The sequence below is a fragment of the Anser anser genome (assembly GCF_964211835.1).
Source record: "Anser anser genome assembly, chromosome: 2".
NCBI classification, from domain to species: domain Eukaryota; kingdom Metazoa; phylum Chordata; class Aves; order Anseriformes; family Anatidae; genus Anser; species Anser anser.
The window spans coordinates 64,750,767-64,767,279 of NC_139721.1; the positions used below are offsets into that span (position 1 = coordinate 64,750,767).

A 16,513-nucleotide genomic window follows, 5' to 3' on the forward strand; every position below is an offset into this window, starting at 1 on the left:
ATACATCAGAAACATTAAGTGAGAAAATAGAAAAAATAGTCAGAAATACCATTAGATCCTAGAGGACATAACCTGGTCCTCTAGTTATGTTTTATTTTTTCTTCTTTCTGCCCCATCTAAAGAGAGAAAGGAAGAGTACATTGTGTTAGCTTTTAACAGTGTCATTGAAGATCCTTCTTAATCCAGAATTTAAAGATCCTTCTTAATCCAGAATTTCATTTTATACATTTCTTGGGAGTCTGTTGCCTTTTTAGAACATCATCAGAATTGCAATGAGTGAGGTAACTAGTAGCAGCTAACACCTACTTGTATAGCGTAATCTTTTTTGCTATTACTATTTAAAGTATTTGTCTGTCTTTCTATTGCTGTAATTGAAAGGTTATAGCATATCTAGAATCCGTGTATTTACACTGGCAGCCAGTTTTGTGATGGAACCAATTACTCTGCTTCTGATGTTAATCTATTCAGCACATTGGTACATGCATTCAAACCTATAGGCATGCTTCAGTGATTTACAGAAGGAAAAAGATCATAAAAAAATCCAAGGGAAAGTACAATTTGAATAAATCTTGCTGACTTGTGTAACAAATGGAGAAATGTGTGAGTTTATATTGATGTGAACTCTATTATAAAGTTAACATTTTTATAAGCTTTAAGTATTTAATTTAGAAATTGCTACTTGTGATTGCAAAGTATGAAATTCACTTAATAAAACTGACTCATAATATTTGCTTTGGAAAAGATACAGTTTTATACTGCCATCCTTTAAATGGCATATTCTTAAAGATTGTTTACAGCTGTAATAATAATTTCATAAATTGAATAAATAATGTATTTCCTCCCTACTTTATGCCTGACAGGTGGATGAAGATGAACCTTTATTTATGAGTCTCATTAACGACCTCTTCCCTGGAATTACTCTGGATAAAGCTGGGTATCCTGAACTACAGTCAGCCATTCAGAAACAGGCAGAGAAAGCAGGGCTTATTCATCATCCACCGTGGATTCTTAAACTCATTCAGCTGTATGAAACTCAGCGAGTCCGACATGGTTAGCATGCAAGATGAGGTTTTGAGATTGCATAAAAGCAATGAAGTTTTTTATATTATCTGCTACAGAGTGCAGATTATTTTCACAAAAAATGTCTTTTGAAATTGAACAGATGTCATTTTTAAAGCTTATGTGGATATCTTGATAGGAAACTGTTAGGATTCTTTTTCGCTGTGCAACGCACACTGAAATTTTAGCTTTGTTGTATTACATTTTTATGGGTAATATGGGTGTGGCCTTCAGCATGGTTGAAATATCTATAGAGTAAGGTAAAATGTAGAGTATATGTCCCAATTCAGAGACAGATGAATTTGTTCAGTATTCTGAAAACAACCGTTGCCCTCAGCATTCAGTCATGAAGCTTATGGTTAATGTTATTCTGAAATTGTGATGCTGAGAAGATTACAAAAATAATCTCCCAAATCTTTAATTTAATAGATTCTATCAAGAATGTACTAGAATTCCACGTGTTGGTTGTGTTCAAATCTGGCCATTTCAACCAAGGAGAAATGCTCCACCTGCTTGAGCAGGGGGGTTGGACAAGATGGCCTCCACAGATCCCTTCTAACCTCAAGCATTCTATGCTTCCATTAGAATACATTTTTGTTGTCCACAAAAGGGTAATGAGTAAAGTTTACCCTGTCCTAGGAAGGATACCAAAAACAGTAGTACAAGCATGTTTACTATTCATAGCTGAATGAAAAAAAAATATGCCCTCTTTTTGAAATGCTCTCCTCCTCTTCCCAAGACTCTACCAACCTAGGACTTTTAGTCTGTGAGGGAGAAAAAATAAAGGAAATTTAACTAAATTAACATTCAGCTCACTTTAGAGAAAACACCAGGCAGTCTGCATTGTATCAAATTAGGTTTATAGCTTAGGTTTTGATTGTTTGTTCCATAATTCTGTTGAAGTGGTTTCCAAAGCCAAATAAGGACTGTGTTGTCCAGTTGCCACTAGGGTTAACAGGAGTTGTTATCTAGCTCCCCTCCATGACTTTCTACAGGCAGCTGGCAGAAGCCACGAAATCGTCAGCGCTTGTTCTCGTGGGGGACTTCAACTTCCCAGACATATCCTGGAAGCACAACACAGCCCAGAGAAAGCAGTCAAGGAGGTTTCTGGAGAGCGTGGAAGATAGCTTCCTGATGCAGCTGGTTAGAGAGCCTACCAGGGGAGGTGCCCCGCTAGACCTTCTGTTCACAAACAGTGATGGACTGGTGGGAGATGTGGTGGTCAAGAGCTGTCTCGGTCAGAGTGACCACGAAATGGTTCAGTTCTCTATTCTTGGCAAAGTCAGGAAGGGGACCAGTAAAACCTCTGTCTTGGACTTCCGGAGGGCTGACTTTGAGCTGTTCAGGACACTGGTTGGCAGAGTCCCTTGGGAGGAGGTTCTGAAGGGCAAAGGAGTCCAGGAAGGCTGGGCACTCCTGAAGAAGGAAATCTTAACGGCTCAGGAGCGGTCTGTCCCCACGTGCCCAAAGACGAGCCGACGCGGAACTAGACCGGCCTGGCTGAGCAGAGAGTTGTGGCTCGAGCTTAGGAGAAAAAGGAGGGTTTATAATCTTTGGAAAAGAGGGCAGGCTACTCAGGAGGACTATAAGGATGTTGCGAGGCTGTGCAGGGACAAAATTAGAAAGGCCAAAGCTCATCTGGAGCTCAATCTGGCTACTGCCGTTAAAGATAACAAAAAACGTTTTTACAAATATATCAACGCAAAAAGGAGGACTAAGGAGAATCTCCATCCTTTACTGGATGCGGGGGGAAACTTAGTTACGAAAGATGAGGAAAAGGCTGAGGTGCTCAATGCTTTCTTTGCCTCAGTCTTTAGCGGCAAGACCGGTTGTTCTCTGGATACCTGGTACCCTGAGCTGGTGGAAGGCGATGGGGAGCAGGATGTGGCCCTCGCTATCCATGAGGAAATGGTTGGCGACCTGCTATGACACTTGGATGTACGCAAGTCGATGGGGCCGGATGGGATCCACCCGAGGGTACTGAGCGAACTGGTGGAGGAGCTGGCCAAGCCGCTTTCCATTATTTATCGGCAGTCCTGGCTATCAGGAGAGGTCCCAGTCGACTGGCGGCTAGCAAATGTGACACCCATCTACAAGAGGGGCCGGAGGGTAGACCCGGGGAACTATAGGCCTGTTAGTTTGACCTCAGTGTCAGGGAAGCTCATGGAGCAGATTATCTTGAGTGTCATCACGCGGCACTTGCAGGGCAACCAGGCGATCAGGCCCAGTCAGCATGGGTTTATGAAAGGTAGGTCCTGCTTGACGAACCTGATCTCCTTCTATGACCAAGTGACACACTTGGTGGATGAGGGGAAGGCTGTGGATGTGATCTACCTTGACTTCAGTAAGGCTTTTGACACCGTTTCCCACAACATTCTCCTCAAGAAACTGGCTGCTCGTGGCTTGGACTGGCATATGCTTTGTTGGGTTAAAAACTGGCTGGATGGCCGGGCCCAAAGAGTTGTGGTGAATGGAGCCAAATCCAGTTGGAGGCCGGTTACTAGTGGAGTCCCCCAGGGCTCAGTGCTGGGGCCGGTCCTCTTTAATGTCTTTATCGATGACCTGGATGAGGGGATCGAGTGCACCCTCAGTAAGTTTGCAGATGACACCATGCTAAGTGCGTGTGTCGATCTGCTCGAGGGAAGGAAGGCTCTGCAGGAGGATCTGGATAGGCTGGAGCGATGGGCTGAGGTCAACTGCATGAAGTTCAACAAGGCCAAGTGCCAGGTCCTGCATCTGGGGCGCAACAACCCCAAGCAGAGCTACAGGCTGGGAGATGAGTGGCTGGAAAGCTGCCTGGCGGAGAAGGACCTGGGAGTATTGGTCGATAGGCAGCTGAATATGAGCCAGCAGTGTGCTCAGGTGGCCAAGAAGGCCAACAGCATCCTGGCTTGCATAAGAAGCAGTGTGGCCAGCAGGTCTAAGGAGGTGATTGTCCCCCTGTACTCGGCTCTGGTGAGGCTGCAGCTCGAGTACTGTGTTCAGTTTTGGGCCCCTCGCTACAAGAAGGACATGGAGGTGCTCGAGAGAGTCCAGAGAAGGGCAGCGAAGCTGGTGAGGGGTCTGGAGAACAAGTCTTACGAAGAGCGGCTGAGGGAGCTGGGGTTGTTTAACCTCGAGAAGAGGAGGCTCAGGGGAGACCTCATCACTCTCTATAGGTACCTTAAAGGAGGCTGTAGAGAGGTAGGGGTTGGTCTATTCTCCCACGTGCCTGGTGACAGGATGAGGGGGAATGGGCTAAAGTTGCGCCAGGGGAGGTTTAGGTTGGATGTTAGGAAGAACTTCTTTACTGAAAGGGTTGTTAGGCATTGGAATGGGCTGCCCGGGTAGGTGGTTGAGTCGCCATCCCTGGAGGTCTTTAAAAGACGTTTAGATGTAGCCCTTAGTGATATGGTTTAGTGGAGGACTTGTTAGTGTTAGGGCAGAGGTTGGACTAGATGATCTTGGAGGTCTCTTCCAACCTAGACGATTCTGTGATTCTGTGATTCTGTGAAAGTTCCATCTGCTTTTGTACAGCCCCTTGCCTCTTGAATAGTTTATTTAGAAAATACAGCTAAAGATTATCAACTGTAGACTCAATTTGTTGTTGAAGATGTGGCTTATTTTCCTCAGGCAATATGTGTATACACTGATGAAATTAAAAGTGTAGTTACTGCTGACTTTTTTATGTTAAAAAAATGTATTAAAATGTCAGCACGGATGCAGGTGCATATTTTTGTTTCATTTGCTTCAGAAAGATCTGCTTAGTTTTGTATATCATAGGGAACTACTCTTTCTCATTAAACACATTTAGAAATTACTGTTTTTGTTTACCACCAGTCGTGTCAATATAACTATGTGAACATCAAAAGTCAGTTGTGTTTTCCAATTAGAAAAAGGAACAGAACTGCCTGAGGGAGGATACAGACCCACATAGGCTTGCCTGCCATAATAGGGCAGGCATTTTTAGAGGCATTTTAATAATATTTAAATTCCATTTCAGTCAACACAGAGTAAGTGGAGTGAGAAACATCTTTTTTGTATTGGCTTTTGATTTAAAAAAAAGGGGGATCACTGATGCAAAGGGTCATTAAAGGGTAGCATGAGATTTCATTTTAAACCATGTTTATATTGTTTTAAGGTATGATGACTCTAGGTCCAACTGGTGCAGGAAAGACAAAATGCATTAATATTTTGATGAAAGCAATGACAGATTGTGGTGCACCTCATAAAGAGATGAGAATGAACCCAAAGGCAATCACAGCTTCCCAGATGTTTGGTACCCTTGATGTTGCTACAAATGACTGGACAGATGGCATTTTCTCTACATTATGGAGAAAAACTTTAAAAGCAAAGAAGGTAATGGATATTCTATCATGATAGTTAATAAGGACATTTAATACTGTTTCTATAAGGTCTCATTATCTGTCGTTTATGTGAAAGAGTATAGTTATAAAATCAAATGGGAAAATGCAGTGTTAGTTTTGCACTCGGTCTGAATAGCTCTCTGTACCCAAAAGTCAAAATTGTGTGTATATGCCTGAGAGCACAAGGCTTGCCAAACACTAGGGGTTCCAGAAATAAATTGGAAAAGAATTTTTCTTCCTTCTGTAAGCAGGTAGTCCTACCGTTCAAATGCAAAAGCAAGGACTTCTCATGTTTTGACAAGAGGACAGAAAAAGTAATCTGTCTGGTTTTATGTCATTGCCACTCTATTTCACTAATATGAGAATGGAAGAGGCTCTGGTAAGAAATCAATATAGATATTTCCCAATTTGCTTATCAAACCTTCAGGTGATTTTTCACTGAGTAATAACTGCACTCAAATCTTCTGAAGTTTCATGTTCATTCAGTTCTTACCTAGAAAATAGGAAGCCTTCCGTGAGGAGCTTGGGTAATATCCCACAAGGACTGTGTGCTTCCTTTAAGTCTGTGACTTTATTTAAAAGGAAATGTTTTCATCCACTTTGATGGGTGATGGGTTGGCTGATATACTTTTTGTAGAAGAAAGGGAGAGCTTTATGCTTAGAACAGTCCAAACTTATCTTTTGTCACTATTCCTTAATATCGTTTTTTGGTGTGGCACAAGATTAAAAAAAAGAAAGGTTAAAATCACTGAGGAAATTACAAAGAACTGCAGCTCCTGCCATGCCAATCAGCACCAAATTATGATTCAGTATTTACATCCAAGATTCTGAGATTTAATCTGAGATTAAATGTGTTTGTTTTTTTTTTTTTTTGTCAATGTACAAAAATTTGCGCGTGTGTGTGTCCTTTTTGTTCTTTTCTTTTTAGGGTGAGCATATTTGGATAGTTTTAGATGGGCCTGTTGATGCAATATGGATTGAAAATCTGAACTCTGTTCTGGATGATAATAAGACCCTGACTTTGGCCAATGGAGATCGTATTCCGATGTCCCCCAGTTGCAAAATTATTTTTGAACCTCACAACATTGACAATGCTTCACCTGCAACAGTTTCTCGTAATGGGATGGTCTTCATGAGTTCTTCAGTGTTAGACTGGAAGCCTATTTTAACAGCTTGGCTGCAAACATTGCCTGCTACATACTCTGACGTTCTTTGGAATTGCTTTAATACTGTATTTCAGGTACTTAATTCAGTCATTTCAGAAAAAAAAATGCATTCCTTACTCTCTATTTAATGAAGTGTTGTTTCTTCCTAAATACTGTTTCAATTATTTACTTGTGTTTGCTTATATAATAAAATAGGAATGAGGGATTTAAAAAAAAAAAAGAGAGAGAGAGAGAGGGAGGAAAGGATCTATAACATAGATGAATGAGTGAAACTGTATCAGATGAATAATTTGGATGCTTTTTTTGGTCTGCATAGGATAGTTGGCAGTGAATTGTTATATCCATGATTATTTTATAGTGCAGGTTGTCAAAACAGAAATATTCTCTATAGATGTAATTGTTAATTTTGATCCTTGTTAGGATACATAAAGGGAGTGAATAAAATTGTTTGTTTGTTTTGAATGTAAAAACGTAAATTCAGAAAGAAATTAAGCTACATTCACTCTGGTGGAATCTTTCTTAATTTCAGTTGTATCAGGAATGCATTTGGTCCATTATTTATTTTTAAAAAACGTGCTTTAGTTCAAATAAACTGAGACCAGTTCCATGCTTCATAGTGTTCTGAAGTTCAATACAAGTGTTCAATATAAAATCAGAAGTTCAACACAAAATCAGAAGGCCTACTACAGTAGCCCATGCATCTCTTCCAAAGGAGATATTGAGATGGCATCTCTCTGAAACATTTTCTTACTGAATTATGTTGAATTAGTAGATCCATAGGGAGAATTCAGAATGTTCTTTCCCTCCATTTGGCCTTAGCATATGAATCTTCAAAAAGTTTTCATTAATATTTTGGACAGTGATACTCAAAAAGCATAAATCTCAGTAGTAATTTTTTTTCCAGTTATGTTGAAATTCTTAATTTTTCTTTGGAAATTTTTATGGAAATAATTACTGCTTTTTAATCTTTCAGCTTTGTAATCCTCTTCTGATTTCCTCACTTAACTTTTCTGGATCAAATACAGCTTGTTTTTATACCTTCCGTTCCCATTCACTCTCTTCTCTGATATTCCTGTGTAATTTGTGTTGGATATATCTTGGACTTCTCCTGTAATATTTTTCATCTTTGTTGGATTTTATAAATCTAGTTTGTAATGAACTTTGAGCGACATTTTCAGAAAGTTTATTTTTATACATTATGAAAAAAACAATGATTAATATAACTTTGGAATGCCTAGAATGTTGACAAATGTCTTCTTACAGATACGTTTCAGTTTAGTGCCCATTTACTTTAAAACCAATGTTTAACAAGCTATTTATTCTGTTCTACCTCGATAACATAATGATATGACATAGTATTTACTGCAGCAGCAAGAGAATCAATTCTGATAATGAATACGCTTCCAAAGTAATGTGTATGTGGGTCAATTTACTGCTTCTTTGCCACAATTCTATTCATGTTTTTTGCTACAAGTTGCTCTGAAAACATAATAACAACTTTTAAAATACCCAAGCCTGAAGCAATAGCAATAAAGTCCAGGAAAATATGTATTTTATTAGATTGAGAGATGAAAATACAGTGAAATATGAAGTTAGTTCTGTGCTGAAGGCTGCATTTGGAACTATCGAAATGTAAATGAAAGCTGTCATGCTGTCAGCTTTCTTTCACTTCTAATGAGCTATCTTTGCTGCTCAAATAACAGAAGTGATAACTGATTTTACAGATGAGGGTAATGCCACTTTTGTATTGAGATGGCTCTTTTTACAGTTAATATTTCCCCCCACATAAAATAAAAAAAGGATAAGTAAATTCTAAAACAAAAATTGTGAAATGAGATGCATCAGCAATGGTAGTCAAAGCCCAAATACAGGGCTTGGTGAATTTAATGCTGGTATTAAGAAAAGCACAGATATAAGCAGCTTCCAAATATCTGATATTTTAGAAGCAAATGAAGATTAGGTTATAGATGGAAATACAGTAACTAAGGAGAATTAGACTTTAAGTATACCTAAACGGGTCTTCTGAAGACAATCAAAATTGAACTAAAACAGAAGTAAGACACTTGCTACAGTAATTCCAATTTGCTTAAAAGAAACATTGATTATTTATGGTAATAAAAATAGCATTTGTCACTGAAAGTCTATATATTGGACGAAATCATCAGTAATGAAGGTACAGCAAGTAGCAATAATGTAGAAGAAAGTGGCAGAGAATAATACTCATGAATCAGTGGAAATAATTTATTTATTCTTTCCATGTGCAGTGTAAATACTATTACAAGTCATCAGTTTTTATATAAAAGACAGGAGTTAGTCCAAAAGACGGAGATAAATTAAAAAAAAACAAAACAACACATATAACAAAACAGAAGAAAAACCCAAACCATATTTTAAGTCACGTTTATCTTTGAGTTCTTTCTGTTTTCATGGGATTTTTTTAAAATGGTTATTGTAGGTTTGGACTTTTACCCTCCCTTTCTCAGTTCTTTCTTCTCGGTAACATTTCATGCTTGGAAATAATTTCAATCATAAAATCATAGGGTGATTTTAAGTAAACTTCCAAAGTCTCTACTCTTTTATACTTAAAAGCTATACTGCCTTTTTTTTTTTTCTTTTTTTTTTCTTTTTTAATCTGTGAATGGTGCTGCTACCTGTAAGCAATAAAAATGCTTAGCTGATGAAAATAATTATCCAAGATAGTTTCAAAGAATTGAATTAAAATAATTACCTGAGTGGTGTTATTTAGTTTGTCTGCAAAGTGTGAAGCTCAAATAAGTGTTGTATGTTATGTTAGGAACATGAGTTTCAACACGCCTGTGTACTTTGCAAATGAAAAAAAAAAAATCCAGTAATCTTTTAATTAGATCACACTTACTTTTTTCAATCTGATGTTCTGGATCCTTTAGTGACCTATTCTGGACACTTCAGAGAAATCCTAAAAACAGCAGGGTAGACAGATGGGACATATTTTTTCCCTCCATATTAGATCTCACCCTAATTTAATTTGGGTGAAGGCTGCCATTACCTCTGGAGCATAGAGTTGAAAACATAATCCAAAGAGTTGCCTAGCTTTAATATTTAAACACTGATGCTTAAATGACTGTTACAAATATTAATAACTTGGCATAATTTAATTGTGCTTGTGCTTGTCTAAACCTTTAGAGAATGTTACCAACTTCTTGCCCTAAAGAGCATTCTACAGACCAGTGAGTTCCACAGCAATGGTGGGAGTATTGGTGGGATACCATTTTCACATATTTCATTTTGCAGTTCCTTATCCAGATTCATCACAGTTTTTGCTTATTGGCCATGGCCCAACTCATTTTTCTAGTACCCCATCCAAACAAAATACTCCAATAAGTAGTTAATTCATGCTAATTGCTCTTTAGAACTTGCATCCTTCTATCTGTAGTGTATTGTTTTAAAAATATTGGTAATGAAGTATTAGCATATATGGACCAGAGGCTTTTTTTTTTAATGCATAAGCTCAAAGAACAAGAATTACACAAACCTCATTGGAATTGTAGGTAGCGTAAAATTGTTTCTGGTGAAAATTGAGCTCTTGAAAGGACAGAATACTTTGACTTATGAAATATCTTTATTCTGAGCATCTCAGACCAATTATTTAACAATTTGTAGTACCCTCTGAGATATCTAGTCTATTTTACAGATGAAGAAGCTGAATCTTGGAGAGATTTAGGTCCAAGTTTTAAAGGTCTTTAGAACTGAATCTTCCACACTGTTTGCATGTAGATAGTAACTGGTATTTTAGAATAGTTCTGTGCTGCAAATCTCAGAGTGGACTTTACATCAATTTGCAACTTTGCTAAAGATGTTACAGAATATTTGACAAAGACAGACATGGTAGCAATCTCTATGGAATAATCTGAGAAAAGTCTGGGTTACGCTTACATCAATTGTAAAATTCCCTTTGGATCCTGTCACGGTTCTACATAAAACTGAGAGAGCTAGTTTCAGGAGGGATAGAGGTACATTATGGTGCAGTCAGAACAGATCAGATAGAAATTTATAGTGGTGAGGTCATGCATTATATACGCATCATTACAGCAGTTTGAGTGCTTTTATCTTCCCACTACAAAAATGGCAATGGTAGATTAAAATCTCCAGTGGAGAGCACAAATGGCAGATCCTTGATGTAGCTGAAAAGCAGCCTTCAAATTGCTCTTTAGAAAATTGCTGTATGTAGCTTATACAAATAATTCTGCTGACTGTGGTATATCAACTTTAAAAAAAATATACATTATTGTTAGCAAAATTCTGTGGTCTGTCTGAATAGTCGTAACGGGGAAAAATTTATTGTTAAGAGAGCTGAGAACATAGTTGAAATTAAGAAATTGTTTATGTCTAAGAATAAATTATACCACTGAAACAAGGAAACAGATTCCTTAACAGATGTTTTTCCTTTTCAGGATACAATCAATTTTGTTTTCTCTGCTCTGACACCAAAAATGCCAATTTTAGAATGCATGTACATCAAACAAGCTATTGACCTTCTACAGGTAGATAAGACATCACTTTTTCTATCTGTTATTCTTTCTGTTAGTTGTGCTGGGATGTTGTTCTAGCAAGGCAGTAGTCACATGTTGCATCTGTTTGAAGGGTTTATTGTCAGACCGAGATGAGAAACAGCTCAATGAGGAACATATTGCTCGCTTGTTCATTTTTGCTGTAATGTGGTCTGTTGGAGCACTTTTGGAACTGGATGACAGGCTGAAAATGGAGCTGTTCCTACGGAAGCATTCTGCAGTGAAGGAACTTCCAGCTGTGAGTGGAGAAGAAACCATGTTTGAATATGGAATTAATTCATGTGGCCAGTGGGAGCACTGGTCAAAGAAGGTTAGTATGTTGGGACATACTAAGCTTTCTGGATGAGTATAAAAGAAAGATGCATTTGGTAAGAGGCATATTATTTTATCATTTAAAGCCCTCTGTAATTCAGTTAAGAAGATCAGCCCTACCAAATGTTCAAAAGTTTCCTTTGTGAAAGTTTTTTTTTTTCCCTTTTTCTTTCTTTTCTCCATAAATATCTTTTTTTCAGAGAATGGGAACATACATTTGAAATAGCTTTGGAGGTGAAACAGAAGAGTTACCTTAGCATTGTCTGCTGTCTGTAACCCTAGTATTTAAGATCTCCTAGCAAGGAAAGGCTATCTTCATGTATCTTCATGTGTTGGAGAACAGTAAAGTGAAAATATCCCATTAATCTAACACCTTTTTAGAAAAGCTTGGCAAGGTACTGCCTGGTTATAAATGGATGCTTGGCTTTCAGGAAGAAATGTTTTGTTAATGTACAGTGCATTTGCTTTTGTGTTCTGATGCAAAGTGCCTGTGAGGTCATGTAGAAAACCTCAGACTTTTTTATATCTTTCTTACACAGGTCCCTGAATATATTTATCCTAAAGATTCAGTACTAGAATATACTTCCATTCTAGTTCCAAATGTAGACAGTGTCCGAACAGACTTTCTAATGCACACTATCATGAAGCAAGGAAAAGCTGTTTTGCTGATTGGAGAACAGGGAACAGCAAAAACAGTTATGATTAAGGTAGGTGGAATGGAAAAACATATAATATCTTTGTATGATAACACTACAGTAAAAATAATCGACGTTGGCACAAATGGTTAAATGGAAGTGAAAGAGTAACGTGATTTGTCTTTCTGTTACGTAATAGCATTCTTACAGAGTCCTTCTGGCAATACTCACATGGCCTACAAGCAAAAAACCATAAGTATCTATACTTTAGTATAGAGAGAGAGTTCTTTTAAACTTTGCTAACCGTGGTTGCAAGATTATGTGATAAATGCTCTTTCATCTGCTTTCTTTTCTTTTGGAGAAGTCAAACTGGAGAATTTGCTAAGGAAATACTGATTCTTGGAGGATTTTTTAATTTCCTTGTGCTTCTTCAGTGGTGGCACATGTGAGTGGATCTTTTGTACATCCTTGTTGCATAGACATTCTTCACAGACCAAACTGGAGAGAAATAAAGAACTTCCCTCTTTACTCTGGGTAATTTTTCAGAGGGTAAATTTAGTGTTTATTATCTGCTCTTTTAGTTCCTTCACTGAAAAAGACATTGTTCTTTCTGTGAAAGAAAATAATAAGATCGCTATTAAATTAACATATTTTCCATATTGCTAAATGGTGCCAGTTAATCTTGTGACACACATGAAAACTAATAACTTGCTACAGAGGAGCCGATAAAAAGATGAGCAAACCCAAATTTCATACCAAACCTGACATCCCTTATTTTAAAAATCTAAGGTTAATAGTTTTCAGCATGGTTTTTGTGACTTTCAGGGGAATATGTATACTCTTTGATCAATGAAAGATAGCTACGCAAAGCTGATCTTCTGTTAGGACAGCTGAATCTACCATGCAGGCATCTGTACCTCTATTGCAGGATCTGTAGAGATCTGGAAATTGAAAATATTTGAAAGACATTGACCTAAAGTGACCTTTGGCTTTCTTAAAATCTAGATCCATTTTGTGCCCCCCAAGGATGTGCTTTCTGAGTCCTGACATAAAGTGAGTTGTACCAATGCCAGTAGCCATTAATACGACTTTTTCAGTTCAGCTGTTGATGCCAACATGGATGCCGGTGTAATGTCAGCTTCTGTTCCTGGCACCAGCTGGAGAACTATTTTAGCAGAGTGAAGAGGCGGGGTCTGGATGGTGGTCTCGATATTCTACATACTGGATTTTGGCCAGATACTGGCAACCTCGAGCCTTCAGCTGCCATTCCTGTCCCTAAAAATAATTGGAGCTAATTCTTGGGAGTTGCTTACCCCACGTCTATTCTATGGAGGAGAGTATGTTCCTTACACAGGGGAGCATAGTGTCAAAAAGTGCTGGTGGATATTTGATCATGTTTAAGGTTAAGACTGCAAGTTAACTGCCTCTACAACTGTTCCCTTTCTGCTGTCACCTTCTGTAGACTTGTACTTTACTATACCTTGTGGAGAAGAAATTTCCAGGTATAGGCATCTGCTTTCATGAAAAACTAAAAAGGTTTTATTGTAGATCACTTCAGGTAGTAATCTGAAGGGCTGAGTAAGGCATCAGTATATATTAAAATAAAGAACTTAAACCAGAAAGCTTTTTTTTTTAAGACACTCTCTGTATTTTTAATTCTTGAATTGCCGAAAAAACACCTGAATTTAACTCGAAGCTATAGAGTTGAAAATTGCATCTAGAATCTGATAGCAAACTAACTGAAATAATCTCATTAAATAAACTCTTATTTTTCAAAGATACTTCTCATTTTTGTTCTGGGGTATATTACCGTTACCACGTGAAGACTCTGAAATGCTGTAATTAATAAAACACAAATGTGTGTTTTCAGTGGTTTTGTATTCATGGTTGTGGTGCGTTGACCTTGGCCGCTAAATCAGCAATGATAAGGGCTTATTTTTTTGATGTACCAAGCATTTCTAGTCAGCTCTGTTATAAAGATAAGAACTTTAATTATATTAAACTTTGTCATCACGGTGGAAGAATGGAATCTTTAAAAGGAATAATGTTGGAAATCTGGAATTTTTAATACTATTTTATGTCCCAGGATTCTTGCTAAACAAAACATTTCCTTTGCTTTATATGTATGTCTTGGTGTCACTCCAGGGTTACTTTTTTTTCTTTTTCTTTTTTGTTCCATTATAAAAGCACATTAAATATGAAAAATGGAACTCTGTTGTTTTAGGGCATAAGCAATGGCAGTGGAAATTGTATGCATTCATAAAACCCAAGGATTCCTGTCTTCATTAAGAGAAGATAAATAGTAGCTGGGTTTCATTTTACACTACTGTTCCCTTGCATTGCTTTAGATGTAAGGTATGGAAATAGTGCAAATTTGAAAAAGGATTTTTTTCACTTGTTCCTTGAAGACTGCTGTAACAGATCACCACTAATAGATTGAGTTTAGAAAAAAAAAACCAACAACATTTACTAATGCAAAATTTATTTGCATCCTGAGTTGTCGTATGTCTATTTGTTGTAACACTTAGTAAGTCTGTTAAAAGCTTATGAATTTTAATGCTTAGAAACTTTATACAAAACATTAACTGAGAGATTGAGTATCATGTGGGAGACAGTATATTTATTTTAAATAAACTGCTGTTTGGCATTATAAAGTTAACAGCAAGACTGAGATTCTGTAGATGTCTGATTTTTGCAGGGCAGCTGGACATCTGTGTCTCCTGTCAGTTGAATTCATCTGGAGTCACCAGTTCATTTTACTTAAAATTGGTTTATCTTACAGGATTACACGAGCAAGTATGATCCTGATGTTCACTTGACCAAGCGTCTGAACTTTTCTTCTGCAACTCTGCCAAATATGTTCCAAAGGAGCATAGAAAGTTACGTAGATAAAAGAATGGGTACCACTTATGGTCCTCCAGCAGGGAAGAAAATGACTGTCTTTATTGATGACATCAACATGCCTGTGATTAATGAATGGGGTGATCAGGTAAAAGGAAGATATTGACATTTGGGAATTGGTGGTCTTACCATTATTGCTGTTGGAAGTGTTGACCTGTGGGTTACAAAAATGAGAAAGTTTAGCAAAAGTTATTGTAACATGGACTGGATCAAGTATGGCTACTAAAAGTAATTTCCCCAAGCCAGGTTTATTGTGAGTGGTAAGCTGTGAGCGCCAAAGATTACGGTCAGCATCAAGCCATTTGATGCAAGCATTGTAGATTTTAAGTCTTTTGTTTTGGTTACATGCGGAGTCTGCAGAATTTACAAACTCTCTGCACTCGGAACCAGTCTGGGAAAGGAAGCATGCAAATCCAGGACACCAACAGAGATTCTTTCCTTCTGTCCACTCTGTGCTTTAAAGTACAGTTATTATTAGGTGAAATCTAATGCCACAGTTGACATCCAAGTCTAGTGAGCTGCTTGGAGGTATTCATAAATGAATACTTTATAGACCTGTACTCTGAAAGGTTGACTTAAGTTTAAAAAAAATACCGCTGAGAAAAAGTCATATTTTTCCTTCTAGTGTAGCTCTGTAATCCCGTTCTGTCGCTGCCTCTCTACAAGTGAATGTGTGACTGTGCTTTGTGCTAGACTAACCATTCTTTGTCACTCACCTATGTGCCTGTATCAGTCTGAATATATAGTCTGACTGGGTGTAACTTTAAAGTGCTGAATTTTCTTAGACTGATATTATGGAAGCCCATTTGAATGCCTGGCTCATGTCCACAACTGCTTCGCACCCAAAACTTACATGCAGCCAAGCCATTGCATCGGGACTCTTGGTACCATTTTACATGGCTTTATAAATTGCTGAAGTACCCAGCAGAATACGTGAAATTAAGAGAAAGAGAAAACGTCTTTCCTTCTGTCTATTGATTTCTTATACTGGATATTTCCTCTTTTATTAATCTATCTATCTATCTATTTATTCATTTATTAAGTTGAGAATCCTGAAATACTTAACTGCTCTATTTCCTTTTTTTTTTTTTGGGGGGGGGATTGGAAAACTAGATCACCAATGAGATTGTAAGGCAGCTGATGGAACAGAAAGGTTTCTACAATTTGGAGAAGCCAGGTGAATTTACAAATGTGGTTGACATCCAGTTTGTAGCTGCTATGATCCACCCTGGGGGAGGTCGGAATGACATCCCACAGCGCCTGAAACGCCATTTCACCATCTACAACTGCACGCTGCCTTCCAGTTCATCTATTGATAAAATATTTCGAACAGTTGCTGAAGGCTATTTCTGTGAACAACGTGGTTTCCCTGAAGAAATATGTAAACTGGCTTCAGCATTAGTATCTACAGCTCGGAAAGTCTGGCAAACAACAAAAGCAAAGGTAATGTTACATCTGTTACAAAGTCTTTGACACATCAGACCATGACAAAACAGCAAGACCCAGGCCTTTTGTTCTGTCGTGTATGTTCATACTTCATATTGTGA

At 37.8% G+C, this 16,513-nt stretch overlaps 1 protein-coding gene across 7 annotated transcripts in view; it reads left to right on the top strand.

The window, feature by feature from the left end:
* LOC310895394 (dynein axonemal heavy chain 5-like) overlaps positions 1 to 16,513 on the top strand; it is a 154,055-nt gene that overhangs the window by 65,067 nt on the left and 72,475 nt on the right. For all 7 annotated transcript variants that reach the window (XM_083826723.1, XM_083826725.1, XM_083826726.1 and 4 more), the window contains 8 exons: positions 861 to 1,050; positions 5,180 to 5,397; positions 6,334 to 6,645; positions 11,002 to 11,091; positions 11,192 to 11,428; positions 11,970 to 12,137; positions 14,848 to 15,054; positions 16,080 to 16,409. In XM_083826723.1, the coding sequence (XP_083682849.1) occupies positions 861 to 1,050; positions 5,180 to 5,397; positions 6,334 to 6,645; positions 11,002 to 11,091; positions 11,192 to 11,428; positions 11,970 to 12,137; positions 14,848 to 15,054; positions 16,080 to 16,409 (1,752 nt within the window). The remainder of the gene's footprint in view (positions 1 to 860; positions 1,051 to 5,179; positions 5,398 to 6,333; positions 6,646 to 11,001; positions 11,092 to 11,191; positions 11,429 to 11,969; positions 12,138 to 14,847; positions 15,055 to 16,079; positions 16,410 to 16,513) is intronic.